Genomic DNA, 27,993 nt, shown 5'->3' with positions numbered 1-27,993 from the left:
CATCACCTACTCTGTCACCCTCCTTCAAGATCTAAGGCAATTTACCATCTCCCTACAGCCTCTTGCCACGTTCAACTATTTTTTTCTCTCCTATCAATTTATTTTCAATGCCAGGAATCCCCATGAAGGCAATACCTGGTGTGAGAATATACATTTTAAAGGAGCACATTTTTTTCTGGCAGTGCTGCATGCTGTCTCTGCAATTGTGTGTTTACAATAAAACCAWGTCAAAGAAATACTTGAAGAAATCAGCTCTGTGTATCTAGTTTCACTTTTTAAACGGAAAATGGTGTGTCTGTTTTTGCCGATGAAACAAGGCAGAGACTTAATACAAATCCAACTTTGCTAAATCAAGGCACTGAACAAAGTAATCCCACCTAATTACAAAAAAAAAAATTGATTAGCACCTTAGCCAAACAGAAGGATAAMTTTACTGTACAACAAAACTATTTGCTGAAAAGGACTCCATTGCTGGTTTCACAGCTGACATGTAGCACAGAGAGGATGCTTTTTTGTTTGGGAAAAGGATTGATCAGGATAGTTTGTGCATTCAATCAAACATTGCTCTGCTGTAACAACATTGTTCTCAGTTCCCTCTCTCTCTGGTCCTCCTGCCTGTATTTCTCTTCTAGCTTTTGTTTTTCAGAGTCCATACTATAAAAAGTAGAATCTGTGCATCTCCTGATCTTTTCAAACTGGCTGAAATCAGCAACGTACTTTCCATTTGGAGATAGAGAAACCACAGGCACAAACTCATAGCCCCAGTGTATCTCCTCTGGGATATAGGAAGTTCTACTTTGGCAGACAGCACTGGTGGACTCCACCGTGGCATTCAGGAGCACGACGAGCTCAAAGTCCTTATCCTTGAGATTTTGAGGTGTGAGATCTCTTAAGGGACTGCTCTCATCCAAAATGTGGTAAAAGGTTAAAGGCAAAATGAGGAAAGGGCTCTCTGAAGAGGAGTCAACATTGAACTTGACACTGGCTTGATTCAGCAAGATCCTCTCCCCTTCCTTTGTTTCATAGGTCTGAAGAAGCTTCCCAGATAGCTGACATTGTATCAGAAGGCTCTTCCGCATGTTTGCTACTCTGATCACCAGACAAAGTTCTCCATTGTGTTTAGTAATGACAGCACAATGGCTGAACTTAATAGTCTCTGCCCTTTTTTTAGGTCTTGCAATTTTGGCCAAGAAGGTACCTGTGATGAAGATTTCAATCAGGGTGGTGATGACCAGCTGGGCCACAAGCAAGAAAATGGCATGAGGACACTCCTCTGTAATGAAACGAAATCCATAGCCAATGGTCGTCTGCGACTCCAAGGAGAAGAGAAATGCTCCTGTCAGAGAGTCCACATTCTTGACACATGGCTCGCGCTTTGAGGTGAACTTGTTTATTTCTAAATCTCCATGAAGAAATGCAATGGCATAGTAGATAACTCCAAAGAGGAACCAGGTCATGACAAACGTAGCAGCGAATAAGGTGAGTTTGTACCTCCACTTCATGTCTATAACTGTAGTCCACAAATCCTGAAGGTAGAGTAGGTAAATGCCATCCACTTTGTCTATCCGCACGTTGCTGTGACCACTTTTGGACATTACACGTGGTCTGTGTGCCTTGAGTGCAGTGTTGATGCCTCCGTTAACCAGCGGGACACGTGACATATTAATCTGTGTGGCTTCCATGCTCAGTGCTTCAGGCCTAAAAAGAGAATAAAAGAAGACTGTTACTTAATGAAATAAAAGCATATAACTGATATGGAGAACTTTTGAAAATAATGAGGCAAAGAATAATATAAACACATCAAGAGTGAAGAACATAGCTGGAATATAAAGCCAACATCATCTTAATATCTGACATTAGAAATAGATAGATATTCTCTTCTGAAAAAAAATACATATTATTTGATTCTGGTGATAGCAAAATATGGAGCATTATTTTCTTACTATAGCCTGCAAAAGAAATTTGACCAAGCTAAAATTACATATTAGTACTTTATTTCTGTAAAACACATTAATTTTTTTCTTACTTTTCTCTAGAGAAGAGTCTCTTTGTGACTACTGCACAGGTTTTCTTTAATGCCCTGAAGAGAGACATCTGATCAAGGTTAAAGTCACGCCAATGCTTGGTTTAGAACGCAGATCCAGAGCACCACTTCTGTCTCTTCCTGCRGCAGAGGCAGAATGAGCCAGACCAGTTTTCACTGAGAACAATTAACTTCCACCCGCGATTTAGTCAATCAGATCTGGCTCATTGTTACAAACCTACCACTAACCTACAGGGAAACAAAGCAGGCTTGAATACATCAAAGTACAACTTCGGAAAGAAATATTTATATCTGAAAACACTTCGAGGCTGTTCATATTACGCAGCACTATAATTTTAAGGAGTCTAAGATAATAAAAAAAAAAAAAAAAAAAAAAGGAGGCAATTCTCAAAATCAGCATTCTTGTGTTGGGCCCTGACCTGTGCACACCCATTGGACCACCCAACTCTTCAGGTTTGTTTACTGCACATCAGCCCAGATGGAGATTAAGTACGTGGACATTCAGGACTAAGTGTGCGCACAGAATGGAAGAGAAGGCTGCCTGTACCAGTTCCATGAGGCAAGGAACAAGAGCCAGCTTGCAGGACTAGACAGCGGTTACGTAGAGCAAGGACAGGGCATGTTATAGTTGTTCCCAACAACAAAACTTCCTGCTAAAAAAAAAAAAAAAAAAAAAAAAGAAAAACACATCCCAGGCATCCTTTGTGCTTTGGCAGGTCATACACAAAGCATTATTTTGTTCCATTGTTTTCCTCAAAAAGAGGCTTAAATAAGTGATTCGTTTTCATGAACCACCAAAAAATATAATTAAAAAAAAAAAAGAAAAAGAATGTCTTCCTTATAGCTACTTAAAAGAAATTTGCAGGAAATACAAGATATATTTCTGGTAAACACATGTGCCAGCYCGGGACATCAGCATAATTGCACGCTGAAGTACCTTTCCTGTTATGTCAATTAAAGAGAGTTTTTGTTTATGAAAATACCTATCACTGTAATGCAGGTTTTCTGAGAAAAGGCAATTAAACTTGTGGTCCATTAACACCTGCAACTCATTCCAGTTTTGGTTTCATCACCAACATTTTTTTCCATTGCCTAGGAGCTATTACCTTGCATATATATATTTATAAAATACATCCGTGATCCCAGTAGGAGATTCCTTATGTGACAGTCAAATCAACACAGTGCGCAGCACGTCCGGATAATAAACAGGAAAAAACCTTCAAGTGATCTCAAAAAGAACAACGGGAGGAAATGGGGGGGGCGGGAGGGGTCGGGTAGGAAGGAGCATACATGCGACTGCTCTTTAGTCCAATTCAAAATCAAGCACTACTGTCAGTATGCAGTAAATTCATGCAAACCTTTAACGGGAAACTTTTTTTTTAGGAAAATGCATACTGAAGTGAATGCAAGCCTCAGTGAAGAGGCTGCAGCCCCCACACCAAGCCTCATCCTGGGGAAGTCACAGCTCTAAGACCTGTGCAAAAATCTACCCTGGAATCAGGACGCCCCTTCCTCTTGAGCACGCTTCCCCATAGCCATTACTTCCAGTTGCAAAAGTCTCATTGCCGGAGCCAAATTCCCTGACACACAGGCAGCAAGCAGCCTGTGCAGTGCAGTGCTGGGGACAGGTCCCCATCCCACACCCCTGCCCAGCCTACCTGGATGCCGGCTCCTGGGACCCGCTCCCCAGGGCTGCCGGCTCCTCCTTCTCTGGCAGGGCACGATGATGGAGACGGCCAAGGCTCCACCTTCCCTCCTGGCGCCCTGGCCGTGGAGTTGTGCTCGTGGGGCAGGCACAGGRTTTGAGGGGCTCCATGGGGGACAGGGCTGTGTGGAGGCGTGGGATGCACAGGTACTCAGTGCTCACTGTGCTTCCACCATGTCCCAAAACTACCATCTTCCACGCAGATGGCCAACACACATGCAATAAATGTGCAGTACATGGGATGCATTGGATGTGCAGTGTGGGGCAGCCCTGCTCTGCAAGCACTATGAAGCCAATGCTCCCTTGATAGGCCAGACTTGGTGCACATGCACCGTGTAGTTCATCTGCAGCACCTGCCAGGTCCACAGCTTGGAGCCACACAAGAGCCTGGCTCTGCTCTTGCCTTAGGTGAGTTGCTCTCTAACCAGGAGCTCTGAACAGGCAGAGAGACATCACATCCACATCCTGCCAAATTTCCAGACGTAGTGGAGGACACCTAGCATCATACATGTACCAAGGTATGGTAGCAAACCAGTCACACTGACAAGACATGAGGTAGGAAGATAACTCTGCCTTTGCACAKCATCTTCCCTGGGCTACTCCACCAGAAAGACAGCTGTGGGATTTGACACTTCAGGCTTCACTTGAGAAGAAAAAAGGCTTTGCTACAGCCCTAAACAATACTTTCCACATTTCCGACCACATTTCAACTCAGAACCAGAGCAATCTCTTRCTGTGCCTTCCCGCTGTCTCTATAYGTACAGGCCGTCTTTGCATGTGGGGTCACTGTGACAGAGTTGGTTTTTTTTTGAGTCTGCTATAGATTAAAGATGCTTTATCAGAGCTTCCCTGACATCTTTTGTGTTGTCCCTTGATCAGTATTTCTGTATGAGACAAAGTTACTCAGCTTTACAGTGATTTCCTGAAATTTTGGTGCTTTTTTTGGTTGTCAGATTTTTTGTGTGTTGTTTTTGTTTCCTATTTTTTCTCTTACATCACATTTTCCTGTGTGATCCTGAATTTTTCTAGTACTCTTTTCCTCTCCAGGGAAACTCGTGTTGGTTTCCTTTCCCTGCAGAAGTACTTCCCTTCTCCCCTGCCATGCCAGTATGGGAGGAGAGGAGCAGTGACGCTGCCTTTGAGCAGCATTCTCTCTGCTCCCCTGCCTTGTCATGGGCAGCAGCCAGGAGGAGTCATCTGGGGTAAGAAATCCTGATGAAGCCAATAGCGGAATAATACTGGGCAATTTCCTCTTTGTGCTGACAATGGAGAGATTGCCTTTTGTCCTGGAAACTTCAAAACTCAACTCATTCTCAAGCTGGCTGAATTACTGCTCTGACTTAATATTTACAAGCACAGCTGGAGTTTCTTGTTATATACGTAAATACTTTGCTCCTTCTGTGGTACCCCCTAGCAATGCGGGTTTCCATAGCTGTGACCATCGCTGCTTTCCATAGCTGTGCTTTAGCCTGGCTCAACTTTGTGGAGTCAAGTGATTTGATCGTATTGTACCGTCCCGTGCCGCATCCCATGGGAGCTGGTGGCTTCTGCCAGGACAGATCCCATGCTGGCGGTTCAGGTGCCAAGGGAGCGATTCGGTGACACCGCYGTAGCTGGCCCTGCCTCTGACAACCAGCTCCTCCAGCTCTCTGGGGCCTGCAGTCATAATTACTTCCTTCCAGCAATTTTGTATTTCACAGGTCTTAAGCACCATCAGCTGAACTCTTGCTCTTATACTGATAGAAGCGCAAGCACAACAATGGCTCAAGCATTTTTATAGCTTATACTTCTACCATGCATGCTTACAGGTTCCTGTCTAACACAAGCCAGACCAAGTTCTTCCATCTCACTCCAGAGCAGGGGTCACCCCTGCCCTCTACCTCCCCACTGCTTCCTGAGGCAAAATGACCTGCAGCGCAATATCCCAGAACAAATATTTCATGGGTGTCCGTATATATAAAACATATGTCAGCTATCTGTGCCCATCTCCAATACTCCAACTGAAAGTTTTTCCCTTTGGCTATAAATCAGAAAGTGTATCTACCAACAAACTGACATAAGCAAAAAAGCCAGCATAATAATGACAGCATACATTTTTAAATGAAGAGAGAATCTTCTGTCAGCTAATTAGAGACAGAGAAAAAAAATTTATTGCTTATAAAACATCTACAAAATCCTACACAATCTGTATCTGCAAATAAAAGTGAACTGAAGTATAGCCAAGGAACCAGACACTTTTAGAGGAAAGAAAATGAAATCGTCTCTAGACTTGTCTAGGACTGCGGTGTCTTACAAATTACCTTCTTTCCTCACCATCACTTTGGAACAGCCAAAGGAGACTCCCTGTCGGAGCGTATGCTGGTAAAAGAGTTTAGTGCAGAAAAAATTCATAAAACATACCAAACCACCAAGCCTACATATTTTGATAGTAAGGTGATTCCAGCAGCCAGGGATATAATAAGTACATTAAAACTGCTTCCAGAGACAACACTATCAAGAAGTTGAATCCAGCTTGGTTACATGCAAAAATGTCCCTGTTAGGTGAAGCTGTATTTGCTTGTGCAAGATCTCTTTTGGCAGACACAATTGATTAAATGTGTACAGGAGCATTACTTGATGCTCAAATGGCCCCAACTGTTTGCTTTTTCTCAAATCAGACATGCTTTATCATTTGAGCGACTGCCTCCTACACACTTCACTGCCGCTTTGATATAGGGGTAAAACTTGAAATGTTTTTTTTTACTACCACTACTAGCAGGCTTAGCATTAAAAAGCAGGAGGGGTGAAGGAGGAAAACATTAAAAGAACTTAATCTTTAAATCTTTCCCAAGTTGGATGTGCTTCAATAGGTATAAAAGTACCCCCTGAATTCCCAGGGCTCTTTCTCCCATGAATACCATCCTCTCTTTAGGCTAAGCAAGCTCGAGAAGGCAACAGCTCCTGCTGTGCAACTGTCAGCCACCAAAATTCCTCTATATCTGATTTATTGAATACAAAAGGAGAGAGCWGGGGGAGAGGATGGTTCATCTTCYCTGTCAGCTATAGCACACAGCAAAATAGCCAGACACTGCTGTCCTGGACCCTTGACTAGAGAGTTGTCAGCCACCAAAATTCCTCTATATCTAATTTATTGAATACAAAAGGAGAGAGCAGGGGGAGAGGATGGTTCATCTTCYCTGTCAGCTATAGCACACAGCAAAATAGCCAGACACTGCTGTCCTGGACCCTTGACTAGAGAGTCTTTCAACTGTAGGATTGACTGACCAACATTTTCTAGTGCACCTGAGGATGATGATAAAGAAGTTGAAAGGTCATTTTATTACAAAAGATGATAWCTTAGAAAAAAAAATAAAGGAATACCTCTTTTTATTTGTTTCACAAAAAGATAGAGTCATCAGAACTATAAATGCACCCTCACGTCAGGAGCCATTCCTGAAGCTATGGATTTACTCCACTCCACCTCCCCACAAGAGCACCCCTTGGCACAGGACAGTGCTCTGAATGGTGAAAGGTGACTCTCAGGTGGACCTCAGGTTCCTGGCAGAGCATGCAGGTGGTGCGGTGGCCTCACACCCCAATCTGGGGACAAGTCATGGTTTGGACCAGCTAGCAGCACACTTTCCATCCCTCTTGGTAGGGCCAGGGCAGCCGTTTATGGGACCGTACTAAGAAAATGAAAATCCAAACCCATCTTTGGCTCTCCTAGGTTGCCCACCTGACTCCTGGCTAATGAAGATGAGTTCAAGCTGGGGAAGTCTCATGGCTCATTGTTTCAGATAGAGATTTGTACAAGAGTCTTGTTTTTTCCAAGGGCAGAACATTGCGGTAACTACTGCTTTACGCAGATGAGCCTTGGAAGCTGCACCAGTGCAAGCAAATAGGAAAACAACCAAGCAGGCAAAGGAAAGGCAGGAGATGACTCAAAACTTACTGAGGTTAATGAATAAACTCCCAGTGATTTCACAGGTCTGCAGATCAAGACTCCAAGTGGAGAAAAAGGCAAAAGCAGTTAACTCTTGAACAAGTAATGCACTGCTAGTGAGCTCTCTGTCCTTCCAAAAGTCTGCCCTCCAGCCTCTGCCTTGTGAGATGGTCTCACTGCCTTTTCCAGGGTTCTGTTCTGTATGCAGAGCTTTCACTCCGGAAGCCTTCATGCATACCAGAACCYTTTTTTTGCAAAGACATAAGTAAAACAGTCGATTTCTAATACTTTTTTTTTTTTCTGTTCAGTAATACAGGTTTTACAATGATGCTGGGAAAAAAAAAATGTTCACAGAAATGTTCTATTCTGGTTTTTGTTTTTTGTTTTGTTTTTTTTTTTAATAAATAAGTTTTCTTCAGTAGTGCAAAACTGAGTACTTTGAGTTTCTCCCTTGCTGGCAAGCTTGGCTTAAAATTCTTTTTAGTTTTAGATACTTTATTAGCACAGTTAAGCACTCAAAACCTGCCTGTACATGGATGCTTTTCCCACCCACTAGCTCTTTTCCTGTGCTAGCAGTGCAAACTTTACCTGGCTCTTTAGACCAGAAAAACCTAAACACACAATAACGAACGTGTATTTTCTGTTTCTGAGAAGCTGAGGGACCRAATTACTCCACAAAGTTGAAGAGGGCATTATTGTTTCATTATGATTATAAAAATAATGCTGTCTACTTTTATGTTATATGATTTCYACCTCCAAACTGCTGCATGAATATTAGTTACTCCTCAGAAAATACAATATGATCTAGGAAACATTTCAGCAACATTTCATAGAAGGAACTGAACTAAGAAAATACGGCCCTGATATCTGATCCCAGCTGATGTTAGAAGTCAATAACAAAGCTGAGGCTAGATCTCAAAAGCCTAATATCTATTTTATCCCTATTTCACAGTCACTGACGCTATTTCTTTCTTCTTTGCCTTCAGGGCAAAGTAGCTAAATCCTCTCCTCTTTTTTTCTCTGGAGTATTTCTCTTTCCTACGAGGATATCCRTTTTCCCCCATTTTGCAGAGTATCTCACTCCTGCTCTCTGTGAAACCCGAGTTAAAAGCTCATTGTGCCTACAACACCACCAGAGAAGTATGTAGCTGAGGTAGCAGCACTGTTACTTACAGCCTGCTTGCTATTTTATGCTTTGAAAGTATCTCACTGTAAGTTTGCAGCACATACAGCCTGGCCTTTCTGTTATATGACTGCTTCTAAAGACTTCAGTTTTTGCAAGGCTTGAAAAGTTCGGGCTGAGGTTTTCCTCAAGACTGGCCACAGAAGAACGCACTTTATTTATTTGTTTACTTAAAGTGTCAGTCAAGATAAAACAACCATTTCCAAAATCAGGGCCAAGAAAACATGCTTCTGAGTGTTTCTTTCCTCAAGAAACTAGAGCATGATCACAAAAGCACTCTTTGGTGCGGGGACTGAGGCCCACATTCTCCTTGGCCAGCTGAACCCTGTAACAACTTGGCTGTAAAAGGGTTGGTGAGGGCTTTCTGGCCTTAAAAATTCTAATTCATAGGGCAGTGCAGCTTCATTAGGAAGTATTTCATTCCCATTGCCTCCATTCCTCAGGGTGACATGGGAACAATTGGCCTTGGAGAAAAGAAGGTCAAGTCTCTCACGGAGGTTGTGCTGAGTGGGTGACATGAAGCAGGGCTGCTGGGTACCTTTCAAAAAAGGAGTCAGAAGATGCAGCACCTGTGCACGTTGAGGGCTTCCAGGGCGAGCCAGGGGCTGGACAGGGATTTCCTGTATAATAGTTTTTCAATTAGTCAACCCACATCTACCTAAGCCCTACTTAAGTACTTAACTCCTTTTTTCAGGGAACTGGAACTTTGCCAGCCAGCCGCTATGGCTCCTGTGAGATTGAGCTATACATCCTAAAAGTTCTGTTGACTTCTATTTCACCACACAAGGACCTTGCTGGACCTTGCAGGGCCACAGTGACCACAGGCCGGTGATGGAGAAGACCTGCTGGATAGAGGTTCCAGGTGAGGCAGCGCTGCTCTTTCCTCACATTTCAGGGTGGGAGCTCAAGGAGCTGAACTGTTTACCCAGAAGCATATTTAAACTTTTTTTATATGCACTTCTGTGCAATCTGATACCTCACCTAGATGTATTCTGGTCATATGAACTCAGATGCCAAGGTAGTTTCACATTTCTGTACAGAGCCAAGGCTCGGCTGGGTTTCCCCATAGCATTTTAGTCATGTGGTGTCTGTTTTTGTAACTGTACATAGATTTATGAGTCTAAACCAAACTATTGCTCATGTTCTTAGGCCTGCCAGAGTCGTTTATTTTTYAGTAAAGAGAGTCCCTGCTCAGGTCTGTGCAGAGCTTGAATGTACTAGACTGGGTCTATATTTGCTAAGACTGTTAATGCTCTTCTTGCTATAGGCTGGCTAACCTCTTATTTGCTCTTCTGTCACACCAAGTAGAAGACTTTACCTTGGTTTTAACTTCACCAGTTCTCACGCACTGCTCCACAAGCTGACAAAGGCGTGCTCAACCACCAAGTAATAACAATAATGAGAAAACTAAACTTAGAGCAACTGAGTTGCCGGTCTGCAGTAGGCTGGAAATTTGTTTGTGGGTCAGAAAGCTTGCCTAGTTTCTTTTCTTGATTGTTTATCTCTCTTCAAATGCATATATTGGTCTAATAAAATCTGGTGTCATTTAAGATAGCAAACAAACATGCAAACACAACCAAAACCAGGAAGTTACTGCAGAGTTTTAATTTAAGGATCATCAGGTGGCTGAAAACTCATGGTAACGTGCCTAGTGATGGCTAGGCAAGAGGCAGATAGAAATGTTTGCTGCTTGCTAAGAAAACTCTAGCTAAACTGTTGGTTGGCTGCCTTTGCCAGGGCCACTTCTCCTCCCTGTATCTCAACTACCTCAAGTTCATGAAAAACATTTTTCTGGAAGCAGTGAGATATTTCAATCACTTATAATGCTTTTTGACTTTTTTTTTCTTAGATTGAGCTTGAGCCAAATGTGACTTTGGACACTGGAGCAAGCACCAGTCCTCTCTGTCTGCGATGAGTACAGGCCAGCCTCCTACCTGTATGTCACCCATACCATATGAACCCAAACAGTGCCTGGGCAGCTCTGCTCTTAATTACTGCTTTTGACGCCAGCTCATCACACGATACCTGCCCTGTACCCCAGTCAAGTTGGGTTTTGTTTTTCAATTAATCACGGCACACCATGTCTTTCATAGCGCAGTGCAGGTGTGGCCATGAGGCAGGGCTTGCTGGAGGCTGCCCAGCTTCTGCTGTGGCAGACTTCAGAGCATTTTCTGTATCTATAAAAGCAGCATTTCCTGAAAGCAGCATTTCCTGTAAATCACGGCACTGCTTTAGCCAACACAATAAGAGTTCACAATGGAGGAACGACCTGATTATGTTGCAGATGTCCCATCAGATGTACATAGTCACAAGCACCTGTACAATAATCATGTTTATAGCTTTCCTTCTCCATTTTTTTTTTTTTTACATCTTTACATCTCAAAACGGAAATAATTCTCTATGAAGGAATTATTTGCCTCCTTTATATAAGTAAAAACTTCATAACTGTTAGAAATCAATTCATGACTGCAAAAGCCAAGGAATACAGACAGGAAAAAAATTATTTAAAAAGTCAGTATATCGATAGCCTTTTGTTTATCTAGTACCTAATGCAGACAGAATCAAACCAAAGCTGGCAAATAGCACACTTTGACCTAGCAGGAGGATGGACTGGGTTATTCAAGTAGAGCTTTCGCTCTCRGGCTGTCTCTCACCTGCATGGTGTAGCCACTTTGCGCAGCTCCAGCTAGACAGAGTAACAATAAGTACAGTGCAACCTGTTAATTAAGTCAGATTTATGGATTTTTTGCATGACCAAGACATACCAGTGAATTTTGCCTCATGTTTTTTGCAGTGCTACAAAGCACATATCCGAGGAAGAAAGATGGTTTGTCAGGGTTTCATCTTAAAACTTGTTACAAGGTGATTTTCTCAGGAAGTTATTTGGTTATGAAAAATTGCCTGACCTGTGTGAACAAGTTTGTACAGAGAAGAATGTTTTCAAAACACGCTTCTTCTTTTATGCTAGCAAAATGCAGCCTGAGACAAAATAACCATTTGTCTCACCCAAATCYATTGATTTTTAAATTTTAAATTTTAAATCTTTCCTCTCTTAGGCAAAGGAGTGATTCACATACATGATGTTGCTGATGTGGCAGAGACACATGCAGATTATTTACTTAGTTTTTAGTAATGAATTAATTTATCATGAATTACAGAATTAATGTGGCCAGTATTCTGTTTGAGGTTTGTAATAGCTTCAAAAAAATTCAGTCCTATTCCATTTTGTCTTCACTACAGATATTTCAAATCACATAGGCACTCATTTTCTTGGATTTTCTGGTCTGGTAAACAGAGAGTAAATTCTACTTAATCTTTGATAGCTACTGAGTAAAAATAAAGTTCTTGAACAATTTAAATGATGAAAGGATAACTCAAGGCTGTCCAATAAAATCAGGATGTATGATATCTTATAGACAAATATGTATATGCCCTTATCTAGCAATCATAAGTTGATTTTCACCATTTAAAGTAATACATCATAGTATATACGTTCTCAAAAATGATATGTTGCCCATTCTGCAAAGCACAAGCAGCTGCAAACATAAAGGATTGATCTGGGAGATTCTGATGTTTCTACAGCAGGTTTTGAAACCTCTGGCTTTGAATACATCTTTTGTTAAATTTTTCCCTAGGGCCTTTATTTGCYTTTATTAGGGCCTTTATTTATAGACAACAGTCTATAGATCTTCTTAAGCTTCTTAAATAAYTGGATTCAGAGACATTTGCAATGACAGCCTGAGCCCCCGGGACAGCAGAAACAATGACTGTGAATATCCAAAATACCCCACTAGTGCATAAACCTGGGACCTTCACCTGCTATTTTGTAAATGTGCAGTGTCACATTTAAAATGCCACTGGCACTTTTGTATTGGGGCAGGTGTGATTATTTTCAATACTGGCCGSGAGTTTTATTTCAGGGTTATTTTCTTTTTCTTTCCTGATCAATCCATGGATGTGGTTAATTTATGATTTAGAAGGCTTTTTCTCACACATAYACACACACCCATATATGTTTTCCACTGAAGTCTGTGCTTTTTCCTAGACCCACCCAAATTCCAGTACATACCTCACTTGTGTGCCAAGTTTTCATACTCTCCATGCAATGAATGGAAAAATGCCCTTTTTTTTCCACTTCTGCACATATATTTGGGGGGTGGATGGGGGTAGGAGATCAAGAGGAAAAGCTTCCAGATGAATCTGGTTGTACCTGTTGCTTCAGAGCAGAGTCCCAGCGTGTGTTTGCAAAACTCTAACTCTGCCTGTGCATGAAGAAGTATCTGAACCAGCAGTGCTTGGTTTGGACTCAATGTTGTAAATGAAGAGTGTGGAGGGAACTTGAAAAAAAATCAATGATTATAAAGTAAACGTAGCTAAACAGATGCCTGCTGCACGTCTCCATTCCGTCCATATGGATTATTCCAGTAACACTCTTGAACGCATTGATGTTTTATGAGAGCGACAAAAAAGAAATAAAATTGAAAGTTCAAGGGGGAAAAGCATTAGGGAGCTTTATAAGAAAACAATATTTTTCAGCTGCATCATTATATGCTGTGTTTAATAGRGTATTTCAGGCCAGGATTATCTCTGTGGAAGGTTGTGGACTGGTGGTAAAAAGCTCCTCTTCTAACCTGCAGTACCTTAAAATCAWCCCCTCTGGCCGATCTTGGAGGTCCCTGGGGAAGGTGGGAAATGTCATTGCCACCCTGGTCCCAGGGCAGGGAAATCATGGGATGACAGGAGCATCCTAGAAGGTGTTCAATAGCACACCTTTGGGTGGATTCTCTGATGTCTAGTGCAGGCTAGTCCCCTCTTAGATTCTCCTCTTCTGGGAAGGCATTAATAAAGTCTCTCTCATTTATTGAGTCAGCTATGATGCTTGTTGGTACACCATTTTTAAAGCCTCTGTTCAGCTGCCAAAATAGCTGAAATTAGCCTGCGGATTTAAAGATATAAATTGTTTTGTATCTCTTTACAAAGGGACTAAAATGAAAATAGGCGAGGTTGAGAGTTTAGTCTTCTGATCAACAAAATGTTATCATTGTACAGAAGTTGTCACTCTCATATTGAAAAACTGAAACAAAAAATTTACTTTTTGTTTGTTTGTTCACTAATAACGAAAAATCTGTTTCCTGAGTATGTTGATGGAAGCCTCTACAGACCTAGATTGTATGTCTTCCAGATAAACTCCCAAGGAATCAGAGGGAAAAGGGTACTTATTTTCCTCATTGCTTTCCCAAATTACTCAGTCCTTGCCAATTTCCATGACACAGACCCCTCAGTCTGCTGCAGAGTCTGTGGCTTCTGAAGGAGAGGAAATAGCATGAATGTACTGGTGCACATCAATGTTTTTGATTTTCTGGCCAAACCAAAAATATCAAAACAAGCAAGCAAGCAAAAAAAAAAAAAAAGTGTTGAGGTTGAACTCAGAAAAAGTACTTCTACTTTTCTGGCAAAACAACAACAAAAAAAAGTCATTCTGGATGGAAGACAATGTTTTCTCAAACCAAAACTAAACCTTTCATTTTGCCCTGACATTCATATAGATGTGCCTGTGTGCCTGCAATTTAAATCAGTGGAGGAATGAAACATAGTTTGAAATGAAACTATATCTTCCTTCCATGTCATTTGTTTTTTTAAACTTTCCAAAATTGATTTCAGGTTTCTTCATCCTAAACTGTTTTATCTTGCTAACATGAATTCATTTCATTTTCTAACATTTCTAACATTTCATCTGTCCTAAAATCCCAGTGCTGTGRTCTATGGTCATTTTCAGCCCATTAGACTTTCAGCTGAAAATCCTGCCTTGATATAACTGCAAAATGCATCTGAGTTTCCTGACTGGTTCAGTGACAAGTGAACTCTGTGCAATGAATAGATTCCTCTTAGAGGAAGATAGCAGAAGAGATAGCTGTATGCAGTTTTAAGGTCTGGAACCATGACTGTATTATTTACTATTAATTTTTTCTTTGTTCTGTGGTTTCTTGGGCACCTCTGTAAAAGCTTTATGGTATTACACTGCAACAAGCTTAAAACGTGGCACTAATGTGCCCCAAAAAGAAAACACACTCACGCTGTTTTTCAAAGTTATTATGTTTCCTTATACTCAAAGTTGGTTATTATGCTTTTTTATTTACACATATCTTATCTTTATGACTGTTCCTTTATGATCCCATGTCATTTCAGAACCTTGTCTTAATAGTTGGAAACTTGAGAAAGTCTAGCTTTGATCTTTGAAGTAATTAGATTGAATAGAACATTGTTCATGCTCTGGTGAGAATGGTTTCTTACTACATGCAGGATATACCAGAATTTCTTTTATAATTCTACAATATTCAGCAGCTTTTACTTATTTTTTTGCAAATTTTCCAAGTGCCCTGAATTTGAAAAGTCACTTTGATATTTTCCAACCAGCTTGATTTATGAGARCAAAAATTACTACTGTTCACCAATTACTTTCTGTTGCCTTTTTATAAGCTTTGATACTAAGCTTTATAAGCTTTGAGTCACCAAGGATTTCATTTTGTCAATTAGCAACTCCCCAATAGGTGTCTTATTCACTGTCCTTTTCATCTACCCTATAGTCATTCAAAACCCTATGGAAAAAATCATGTTTCATTCCTGACATTTTCACCATAATTTTCCGTTTCATTGCTGAAGACCTTCCATTCATTAATTCACACCCRTAAAGCTCACAAGCTAGCCTTTCCACAGCTACTGTCTTGGCTGTCCATAGCTCTTCTATCTTCTGCTCTTTTTTTGGTATCCCACTCCTCTTTCTCCCCAGTACCTATTCCTTGTGCTTTTTGACTCCCTTCATCATTTAGACATCTCTTATAACATTCCACAATAGCTTCCTCATTTGACATACATAAAACCTGCCTCCCACCAGAGTCAAATGAAATCCTGAAAGGGCACCTGTTCTGAGACATATTCCAATTTTGATARACATCTGCTAGTTGTTATGTTTCCCTATTAAGTGCCTTGGTTTTGTTGCATCATGCCCCACTTGCTGTTAGATCTGAGATCTTTCAGAACAAATCTGAAGTTTTCCTGTTCTTTGTTCATCACACTACACACCAACAACATGGTGGAAAATAACACAGTCATTAATACTAAGTGATTTTAATCTTTTGGAGTCACCCTTTCTCCAGGATGGATCTGGCTATCATACCCCTGGGGTACCTTGGATGTCTCCTTTTTACCCACTTGTAAGTTTTTTATGAGAGAAATTTAGAGATCTGCTGTTTTTAAATTCCAGATATCTGAAACCTCATAAAGCTACAAGACAGTAGTTTTAACTTGATTGCCAACCATCTGTCAAACTCAGACATTTTTAATGGTAACATGCTATAAGGTCAACAGTTGGACTTCTTAACTTTCTCTCTGTTCACTTCTCTCCTGTATAAATTTATGTCCAACCCAAACTTGTCCTCTAAATCAGTAGAGTCAATGAAGAGAGCAGGACAACTCCACTGAATGAGCCTGTCCCTTATTTCTCAAGTACCTGGAGGTGCCAATCTCCTTGTAGTGCCTATGGAGTGAATCTGGTTGATKAGCTGAGGCCAGATCTCTAACTTTTAAGCAGCTGAAATATTAATCTTATCATCTTGTGAATCTGTATAGCAAGATCAGTGTTTCTAAGAGATGCCAAGATTATTGTCTGTAGGAGAATCAACTGTTCCAATGAATGCAGAGGTAACCTCATACTTCCTGGGAGGATCAAATTTACACATGTAAATTATGTAGAAGATACATGCATTTTCAGCTGGAATATCCTAGATGGATATATGTCAATCTGATTCACATTAATGAAGCCTTTCATGTCAAATCCCCCAGAAAATAGTGTGGGATAGGAGTTAATAACGCAGTGTACTCTTCCCATCATACTTGTAGTTTAGTTACTGTAAAAGAATGTGAATTATCTGCTGAAGCAGATGAGTAAGGTTCATCTTTAAAAGCATACTATCTAGGAATCTAAAACAAAATACAAGGATAAGTTTGCTCTGGTTTACAAGTTCTTGCCATTAGCATTCCCTAGGAAAGGCCATCTTACACAATCATCTCCTCAGCATATGCACTACCACTGTGTCCATCTTTCATACGTCTGCTTACTCTACAGACACATTTGATGAATTCTGGTAGACAAGCCCACCATATCAGTATAAACAGGAAAATAACACTCTCCCTTGCCTGAAAAATTCATCGGAATTACCAGGAAGAAAAGAAGGAAAAAAAAAAAAAAAACCAACCAAAAACAGAGAAAAACATCCTGTCCAATACGTTACCAAAACATGGATTCATCCTACTTGTTCTGTGAAGGACATCCTGATCCATGCTAGTGTCATCTGCACACTTCCAAAAATGATATTTGGGCTGATTTTGAAAACAATTTACATCCTATACCTTTTTCACCACTTCTTCGCTTCTCTCTCCTCTTTTCATAGCTCTGCTTCAGTGTACCCCTGGTTTTCATCATGTCCTACCTCCCACTTAGCAAGGTGAAGTCAGTAACCAATTATAAAAGATATAAACAGTCAGTAGCATGGCTTATCTTAAACTGAGCAAAACTGGTGATCAGAACAAATTTCTATTATTAGTACATGGCTTTTTTGTAATTCAGCAAATTCTGAAACTTTGACCATTCTGAGACACATTTGAGGCCAAGGAATGAAGATCTAGTCCTTGTCTTGACCTTTCTGTGGATTCCAATGTTAATGTTTAATGTGTTTCTCATGAGAAACATAAAGGTTATTTGTTCCCATGACACTTGTAGTCTTTATGTAACAGCTTAGGTGGTAAAAAATTCTTAGATCATATGGAGAAATTAGAAGTTTTTCCTTGATTATAAAATCATTATTTGTAAGATCTAAGGAAGTAGTATGAAGGCATGATGGCCCTATTTTACTTTTCCACTGCTAAAAAATTAGAAAAATATCCAGAAAATGCAGAATCTCAAACTAATGTGCAATAGCAGGATATGTCACTGTGGTTGCTCCGCTGAAACAGTTTTTGGACTTTAGCACATGAACACTAAGAAATGGTCTTAAAATAAGATCACCTGTCACTTGATGCCTCCCATAAGGCAGGGAGATTTACTACTAATGTTATTCTGGGTCATAGTCAAATCACAGCTTTGGCACTATTACGTTGACAGGAAAAGAAATCAACACCAGTTTTCAGGTATTCTTGCTCTAAAAAAATATATTTAGTTCAATACCTTTCTTTTTCTTCCTTTTTCTTTTTTTTTTTTTTTTAATTCAAACAATATAACATAATAAGAATGAACTTCAAGGTCAGGTATTCCTTAAGATTGGGGCTAATATTGTGACCGATACAGAGAAGAAGGGAGATTTGTAGATTAAAGCATGCTAGCAGAGATAGCTCAAGAAGAGCAAGGATATGAGGAAAAAAAAAAAAAAAAAGAGAAAGAAAAAGATTAGAATGAGACCCTAGCAGTGTAACAGATCTTTAGATTTCTGCAAAAGTTGGCATGGCATGAATTTTGCTTACTGAATTCAATTTTTTGCAGATGAAACCAGGCAGTCAAATTGGAGCTCGTGATGTGATGTCAACGGCTGAAGAACCTCTTCCATCCTCTATGGTACTTTTACCATAGCAGTCTAAAGGGRACACAATGTTATCGAGAACCAGACCAGACCTGGCCTTGTGTTTGCCCATTATGCATAGATAAAAGTGTCAGTGTTAACTTTCCCACACTTGTCTGAGTTGTGTTCCTTCACCTCTGGTCTTGTGGAGGCATTTCACACCTTGTGCCATTTCAGTCTTTGACTCCTTTATATGCCTTCACAAGTTTTAGCACCTTTCTCATTGTACATTTCACAACAGGTAATCGGCATATCAAAGGGTAGCACCCATGAGTTGACATTCACTTTTTTAATTTATAACTCTTAAATGGAGTCACTTGTGACCACTGCCTTTCTGCCCAATCTTAGAGAAAGAGGGGTCCTGATATAAAATCAGTAAACCTGGAACAGACAAGAAAGAGACCAACTACCATTCACCATAGTGGCCACAAGCAGGTGACAATGAGGTCCACTTTGATAAAAAAATAAAAAGCTACCTTGAAAGCTTAATTTTTCTTTCATCCCAAGTTTTTCCGTGTTGAACAAAAGTTTTGTCACTTGCCTAAGAAAATGAAATAGAATTGCAAGTGCTCTATGTCACCCAAATGCCTACTCAATTATGCTATTGTAGTATATTATTGACTTATAATATATTTATATATATATATATATATTGTTGCATTAGACAGAGTTCTGATCTGATTGTTTATTGTGGGCACAGGGAATTTTTAATGGGTTTAAGATTGAAGTGTTTGAAGAGGAAACTTTCAGGAAACAATATTGCTGGATAATGCAGCTTAAAGCCAAAGTCTGGATGACAGACTGGAAGATCATTAGAAGAAGGCAGTTGGAATGAAAATATTCAGGAGCAGTCAGGAGCAGGAACAAGGATATGAAGCTTTGAGTGCAATCCCCACAAGGCAGAAAATGGGGAGCGCTAAAGGTGMTCTTTGCAGACAAGATCTGACAAAAGCAGAAACATTTTTGGTTGAAAATTTGTTTGGAAATTGTTGACTGATAATACAAATCATCTAACCAGAAAGAACTCATTTACTGTTCAAATGTAAGCAACACTTTTTTTGTTGTTGTTTATTTATTATTTATGCATTTATTTTGTCAGGTTGAGTATTACTGATGAGAAAAAAGGAAAAATTTGCTCACAGTAAGTCTTTCTCTTTTATCTTCACCAGTTCATGCTGCCCTAGTCTGAKTATGTACTTTTTAGGTCATTGAAGCAGGTACACTGTTTCATAGTTTGCTTCATTATAGATTATGCTAATTTATTCAGACATTTTTATCATGTAGCCACAATCCAAAAGCATTAACTGCAATTAAGGAAAGTATAAAATGTATACTAGAGAGATAGCCTACAACCTGTGATCTAATCCAGAGTGAATCACTTCAGCCAAAGCAATGGAGATTAAATTAATCTAATCAGGCCATACCATTGTTCCAATCAAAATTTATTTTGCTTTATCACATTGATTCACAAAGTAAATTTGAAGGTGCTTTACGGAGACTTTCTAAATATGGACAAATCCAGCTGACAACATCCATGAGAAAAACAAACTAAGAAAACATGGTTTTAAAGGCAACAAACTTCAAATCCCAAGTTTAAGGTTTCATTCTTCTCCTTAAGAGTCAGCTAAGGTGTAATATGTCCAGTTGCTGCTTTGAACCAAATGGAAGAAAGACTTTTCTAAACTAAGGCATCCACAAGGCAGAGAGCAGAAAGGCAGCCCTCTCTCACCTCACTCTTTGGCAGCCTCATCCCAGGCAGACATGACTCAGGAGGGAGGGGGCTTCCCAGGTAAGAAGCCTAGATTAAAATGAATCGTTGGAAAACTGAAAGACAGGAGTGCTGACCACCAAGCAYCTGTGAAGTGACCCAGATCTCCAAAACAAGGAGGCTGAGGCTGCTCAAACACAGGGACTAGAAGTCTTCCTAAGCATCTCCAAGGCTGTCCTGCAGACAGAGGAAGTTTGACAGTGGCCAGGTGCTTTCACTTGAGATACACATTGGCTTCAGCCTACATCCCATCAGTCCAGTTTCATYCTTTCTCGCAAGGTAGCCTAGTGGTTCTTTTGGAAGATAAGGTTTGCCAGACACTTTTCTCCCCAGCATGTAAAAATAACTAGAACTGCATTACTCCAGACATGCACCCTCCTTATGCCCGAGTGCCAAGTGCCAAGGTTTCTTTGTCCAATAAAGATTGATAACACTTAGAGCACACATGTCCCTGATTGCCTCTCTCTGTCTGACCTTGACCCCTAATGCTCTGTGAACCTYAGGGTGGGCTAGTCATGCAAAGTCATGTGCTTAGGTAGAGGGAACGATCTTTTGCTTATTCCTTTCAATTTTTCTTCCTTTCTCCACTGTTGTATCCTCTGTTTTTAGCTGGTGTCCATATGTATTTCACATCATTCAGTCTAGGTAGATACATAAAGATACAAGCATTTCAATTCATGCATAGGCAATTCAAGAGTTGCTTTTTTCAACTGTGCCCTTTTACTCCAAAAGCATGCACATGCTTAACTCCCAGCCATTTACTACATTAATTGTACAAATATGCTGAGTGCAAAAATGATCTTCAAGCCTGTAGTAACTCATCAAAATAAGTCATGAATGTTCCCTCATTCCAAAGGGTTAGGGACAGCTCAGCAGGAAGGCAACTTTCAAATATTTAACATTTAGTGAATTAAGTTTGACTGGAAAGTTTGGTTTTAACTGTTTGATGCTCCAGCCAATCCTTTTTTCTCTTTCTTTTTTATATACTCAGTATAGCAAATAAGATAAAGAGAGTTTCTCTCCACTAAAAAAAAAAAAAAAGTCATCCCATAATCTTCTTTGTTTTTCCTGGAAGGAAAGTGAATCCACATTTATTTCAAAATGTTCTGAGGTTCAGCGTGCAAAATAGTTAAGTTTCTGTTTTTCTTGGCCCCTCRCAAGAGTAGCGTCTGGTACTTCACAGCTTTGGTCTCTACCTGTTCCCAAAGAATACAGCCTGTCTGTGAACTATGTGTGTGAGGAGAAATGGGAGAAGGGAAGGGAATAATACTCTCAACTGCTTTTAGCAAAATTTGGACAAACAGAAATTTCAGCTYCTATCAGGCCTGTGGGCTGATGACTTGTTTGCTTCATTGCATGAGGAGCCAGGATAAAAAGAACTATTTGTTTTCAGTTGAAATCCTATAAAAAGTAACAGGACTGAAGTATTGTATGTTTGTTGGAAGACTGAAGCCCAAGTCATCTGCTGCTGTTTTTGTCTCTAGGCCATGCCTCACTAACCGGGCTCAAATTCTTGGGGAAGTTTTTGGTCTCGTCTACGCTCCACTTTACAAAAGCGGTGCCAAGTTTGTATTGTACAACCAGCTGAACTGAGTAGCTTTTCAGGCTTGCTCCCCCCACCTTCCTCCCCTTTTGCCCCCATAAACTGATTATTAGAGAGCGCAGAGAGCATAGTGACATTTTACAACAAAGGAAATCAAGAAAACCTTTCTGTAATATCAAGTTGCCCCTTCTCCCTCCCAGCTTTAAAAGCAGAAATCACAGGTAATAATGCCACTGGAGAATATAAACAAAAGACTTGCAGATAGGTGCTCAGACGTTATGATCAGAAAGACTTTAGAGTTGCCTCAAAATATAATATAGCTAAAGGCAATTGAGGAAACAAGGTTAGTTAAAAAGTAATGCAAGTACTCCTGTTTCACAGAGGAAAATCAGCTTTGTTCCCTTTTGGAACCAGCACGTCATGGAAAGAAAGAACTTATCTATAAATCTCTTTAAAACATAATTCCTACATGAAAATAAAAAGGGAGGCAAAAACAAGCTGCACTGAAGGAGAGGGGGATCTGCACCACAGCCTCAGACTATGATTACTGAGGATAAGGCAAACTTGCTGTAAACAAGTAATAAGCAGACACATGCAAAAGCTGGAAGAAAATGCATAATGTACTCCAACACAGACATGTTTACATTCCTCACACCTACCACAGAAAACTGACATAATCTTTTCTTACAGAAATAGGTAACGCAGATTGTACAAAGTTCCAGGCAGGTTTCCCCAGTATGTCAACTAGAACCGATTTCTGCCTTGAAAAGGAGGAGCTGCAACTGACTGAAAGATATGCTCTTAATGCCATAAAAAGACCTATCTATTTCTTTAAGAAAGAGGCTCTGACAGGCAAACATTTACAGCACCTGCCCCCCCCCAACATGTAAAAATATCAGCCACAGACATTACAAACCTCACATGCAGTAGCTTGCATCAGGGAAAAGACCAAAATATGCCAGCTTTCATTGTAGCATTGTTAAATTGCCCATATCTCAAAGTTCATAAGCAGATATAATCCTATAAAYGTGTTTCTTTTATAGACAGTGTCTAAATCCTTAGAGCATTTAAATAAGTGAAAATAAGAAAAGAACCTACTCACTAGCTTTAAGTTCCACTCAAAGTTTCCAAAGCACTGTTAAACATGTATACATATTTTGACAAATACCTCTTACCTGTAGAAGAGCAACGTTCAGATTCCTTACTAGATGTTATCGTCATGACAAGTCAAACAATCCTTTTTTTTTTATTTTTTTGATTTTTATAAAAGGCTGGATGTCTTTTTAATAAAGCACATGTGCATGGTTTAAAAAAAAAAAAAGACACTCAGAAGTTCTCCCTTCCTTCTCTGTCAGTCAAAACAAGTTGGAATAAGCCTGAGTTGGAATTACCTGAATAAAGAAACTGGAGAGAGGGAGGAAGGGAGAGGGAGGGAGGGGGAAAGAGAGAGAGAGAGAGAGAGAGAGAAAAGAGTCCAAGAGGAGACTCAGTGATGTCAGCAGTATGTCTTAAGGAAATCTACAGCTGAGCCCAGCAAACTTTATAACTACATAGCACTCAACACCCAGTTACGTGGTAAGCAAATACCTGCTTAAGAGGAAACTGATGTACTTTTAAAGAACGTCAGTTAATCTTTGAAGAAACTTTAGCCAGGCTGATCAAAGTCCCTTGAAGGCCTTATTGCCCAAATAAATAAGGTAATGAGTAGTTGTATAACACTAAGAATAAGTATAAAAAGAATAAAAAGTCAGCATTATTGATCACTCGTTTCCTTGCTGGCAAAAGAGAGGCTGGAACTCATCTGAAATATATTTGTAGTAGGATGGCTGTAACACACAACACTGTAATAGCCACAGTGGCAGCTGAAATCCCTGACCACCAAAGTTTCCAATCTGGTTAGCCACAACACTGTTTCTCTTTGATGACTTATCCTGGGCTTACTCATGTGCTTTTCTCTTTTTATTTCCTAGATGCAGAGTACAGAGATAATGCTGATTTGTTCTGGGGAAAGCTGGATGCCTTGGATACAGGGGAAAAGTGTGTAAATGTTTGCCATCAGTAAGCCTTGCACATTGCCTCTGGTCCCACTCCAAGCAGCAGCAGTGGAAGGGAAGACTAAGACAGCTTAGAAAGTTGCATATGATAGTTCTTGGATATTGTCCTTCTATGTCCTGCATCCAGGAACTATATATATCAGCAGCCTAGTCCAGTAAAGATGTAGTTCAGCATCATTTGGAGAGACATCTGATGGCCAAGTGATGCCAGACTGATTTTGCTCCCTTTACTTGGGGGAAATAAGAGATTCAATATTCTGTTAGATTTTTAATCTAACAATATTCTATCCACCTCAAATATGAAGAGATTACATTAGCAGATGCAAAATCTCTCCTTTTCTCAGCAGCAGTGGTAAACAGACATTTAAATGCCATTAACAGACTTTAATAATGTCATGATATACAGCCATAGGAAGCTGGAGGCCTGGAATTCTTCCATCATGTGGTCAAGTATGTAGGCATTCAGGCAATGCCAGTAGGCAACATCTGTTTTACATTTAGATGGACAATAGTGAGATGTGATTTTTTTTTCTTTGTCAGAGACTAAAGAATTTCACACAACTTGGATTATTCCCCAAATCCATAAACCTGTTGTAGTGGTATCTCTTTCTCTACATTTAATATATAGGAGATGGTAGCAGTTCCTATTAGTTTTTATTATAGAAAATGATTGTAAACGTGTCCTTCTGTTTTCAGATAAGCTCTTCTTCTGTTTGCAGAGACCTCTAAAATGTAACAGGATGAAGCCCATATAACAGAAATATTTCCTTTTCACTATACGGTGAAAAGAGGTCTAGCTTTCACAGAATTATAATTTTATTTAGAATTCCTCTTTCTCACCCTCTGGAAAAGTTGGGAAACTGTCCAAGTAATAAGTGACTATGAATATGCTAATACATCAGGCCCACACGTGTCCCAAATCAACATGACAACATAGTGCATATGAAAAAAGCTGTAATGCAAGGGGTTGCTGGGAGGGATTGACACCTGAATATGCTCTGAATGATGCATATCATGCATTTCACACTTTCTKCAAACACACTAGGAGTCAGGATGCAATTAATGTGCTATTTTTCTAACRTTCCATATAGGGGATCCCTATGCCATTCTGGAAGTCAGTCTGACTGTGCAATTTAAGTTGCATAGCATTTTCCAACTTTGCACGCTTGGCTTGGTAACATAAATACTCTTCTTTCAACATAGTTTTCCCTTCATTTACTTAACAAAGAGCACACAGGTGAGCCAGGCTCGTAGCAGGAATTCAAGAGCACAAAACCTCTCCTGAAGGAAGCCAAACAGAGGCTCTCTGCAATGACTGATTCAGCCTCCCTGCTCTCTGCRAAATACTGGACTGTGCTGTCCCTTCCCCACCTTGGCACTATCTCTGGCACTTGTCTTTCAGCTTCCTAAATCAGAAGAAAAGGATAGTGTGTTTTTCAGTCTCTGTTCCTTTTAGAAGGGTTATTTTCTGCTGGTCTCATGAGCCATCTCATGAAGTTGTAGAACTCGCACAAGAAGAGCAATAAGAGTGCGTCTGGAGGGGAAGGGAATAGCTCAACACAGTTGTGAGGATGCATGGGATAGGGTAAAAGGTTGCTGCACACCAGCAGTAACACATTACCTGCCTGTCCTCAGATCTTACATCCTTCTTCCTTATGAGCAATCTGTTCTGCACAAACATCATTTCCCRACCTCACAGTCTTGGGTTGCTGCCGCACAGCTGCTGATGCAGGCTAAACCAACAGCTTTGCTTCTCCATGGGTAAGTTAACCTGTGATCTCTTGCTTTCCAAAATACATAAGCTCTCCTACTGTTTCTTCAGCTTTACCTCAGTATTGGAGCTCATAAACCTGTCTCGTTAGAGCAACAACAGGTAAGAGTTCAAAAGCTTGGGCTAGATAAGTTGAAATGCTTTTCCAAACTTCTTCAATCAATAAAGCTGGGCAGGAAATCCCRGGATGATAAGAGGCTTTTTAGGGAATTTTCAGCTCTTTAGGATGGCGTTGGATAAAGTTGAGTTAGGAAAAGAGACAATAAAACTAGAATCCCTGGCAGAAAATCAGTTCCACACAACAGACCTGAACATCCAACTTATCTTCAATTCAAAAGTCAGTTCTTTCACTGGAAGGTGAGGAGGAAAGGCACAAAAAAAATCTCTCGCAATACTACATTTATTTTTAGTCCACCCTCCAAATCAAAACATCCTGGTAAAATGTCCAGTTTTGCTGGCTCAAGGCCAGAATTACTCTGCCATGATTCATGGCACTCTGTATTCTACAGCAATTTCAGCTCTGCAGCTCAAATCCTGCTTTATATTTCAGYACTAAAGTACTACAACTTAATGTATTTTTGCATGTACCAACTAGTTTTCCACCTTAACATGTACAAAATATTTTTTTCCATTTTTATTACAGGCTTTTGAAAAATTACATTGATAATAGTAAAGCCTTTTGTTAATGAAAATTTGTTATGAATGTTGACTAAATTGTCCATGGGCTCATATTATGTCTCCAAAATCTGTCTTGACCAGCAAGTAAGTACTAGAAAACCAGTGCCTCTGAAATCATTAACTTCACAGTAACAGAATGTAACACACATTGGAAAACTAAGTCCAAATATCATTTTCTAAAACAGAATCATAGAATCACAGAATAGTTAAGGTTGGAAGGGACCTCTAGAGATCATCTAGTACAACCCCCCCGGAGGGGTTGTCTAAGGACACCTAGAGCATGTGGCACAGGGCGGCATCCAGGTGGGTTTGAAAGATCTCTGGAGAAGGAGACTCCACAGCCTCCCTGGGCAGCCTCTGTTACTCTCACAGGAAAGAAGTTCTTCCTCACATGGAGATGGATCTTCCTGTGTTTCAACTTATACCCATTGCCCCTTGTCCTGTCACTGGTCACCACTGAGAAGAGCTTGGCCCCTTCCTCCCTACATTCATCCTTCAGGTATTTATACATACTGATCAGATCCCCTTTCAGCCTTCTCTTCTCCAGAGAAAACAGGTCCAACTCACTCTTTCCTCATAAGATAGATGCTTCAGTCCATCATCTTTGTTGCCCTCCACTGGACCCTCTCTAGAAGCTCCACGTCCCTCATACACCGGAGTGCCCGGAACTGCCCCCAATACTCCAGGTACGACCTCACCAGAGCTGAGCAGAGGGGCAGGATCCCTTCCCTTGACCTGCTGGCAACATCCTCCTGATGCAGGCCAGGATSCCATTGGCCTTCTTGGCCACGAGGGCACACTGCTGACTAATGGCTAACTTGGTGTCAATCAGGACTCCCAGGTCCTTCTCCGTGGAGCTGCTCTCCAGCAGATCGACCCCTAATCTGTMCTGGTGCCTGGGGTTATTCCTCCCCAGGTGCAGGACCCTGCCCTTGTCCTTGTTGAACCTCATGAGGTTCCTCTCTGCCCAACTCTCCAGCCTGTCCAGGTCCCTCTGAATGGCAGCACAGTCCTCTGGAGTGTCAGCCACTCCACCCAGCTTGGTATTGTCCATTAAACATTATATAAACTATATATAGTCATTCATTATGAGACACTTCCTGGATTAAAACTGACTTCCTTTAAGAAATTATAGGGGGAAAAAAAGTGCTTTGCTACACACATCAAAAAAGAAAATCCTAAAATTTCTTTTCTTGTTCCTAAGCTTATTATAAGATCCCCTACAGCTAAGGTTTTACTGACTTTCTTTTATGGAAATAGAAACATACAATTCCTAAATCAAGATACTTGAATATAAAACATCAGAAATACTTAATCCAAAATTGTTTCTCACTAAGCACAGAGAAATCGTCTTGCATCTTTTCACCTTCTTCATTGTGGATTTAGTTGTTTTTAAATGATTTGATGTTATTTGTTTATTTCCCCTATGCATAAGAGAATTCACTTGTAACTGAATCTAACCCTAGAATCAACTAATTTCCCTGCTTCTTACTGTTGGAGCTCTTGATAAAATAGAATTGCAAGGGCTAACATTCATTACATATGAATGTTTAGGAAAGGCATGCACCTCTGTAGAACATCTGAACATAAGTGGGTACAGAAATTTTCTATTCCAGAGAAATCAATATCAAAACCCGCACTGCACCTCTATTGTCTTAAGACCTTTGATCTCTGTTTTTCTCTCTTCTTTCTTTGGTCTCCTCTGTTTCCATTACAA

General features: G+C 40.3%; 1 protein-coding gene across 1 annotated transcript; it reads right to left on the bottom strand.

Annotated features, from left to right (window-relative positions):
* Positions 1-479: 479 nt before the first annotated feature.
* On the bottom strand, positions 480-23,009 carry KCNJ15 (potassium voltage-gated channel subfamily J member 15). Its single transcript, XM_026053020.1, has 2 exons — positions 22,949-23,009; positions 480-1,698 (listed from the first exon to the last, which is right to left on the bottom strand). The coding sequence occupies exon 2, from the start codon at positions 1,680-1,682 to the stop codon at positions 555-557; it is 1,128 nt and encodes a 375-aa protein (XP_025908805.1). The 5' UTR covers positions 1,683-1,698; positions 22,949-23,009; the 3' UTR covers positions 480-554.
* Positions 23,010-27,993: the final 4,984 nt, after the last annotated feature.

This window comes from Nothoprocta perdicaria, unplaced genomic scaffold (genome assembly GCF_003342845.1).
Source record: "Nothoprocta perdicaria isolate Ctin4 unplaced genomic scaffold, notPer1 scaffold_96, whole genome shotgun sequence".
Lineage (NCBI taxonomy): Eukaryota > Metazoa > Chordata > Aves > Tinamiformes > Tinamidae > Nothoprocta > Nothoprocta perdicaria.
This window is presented reverse-complemented; position numbering and strand designations above follow the sequence as displayed.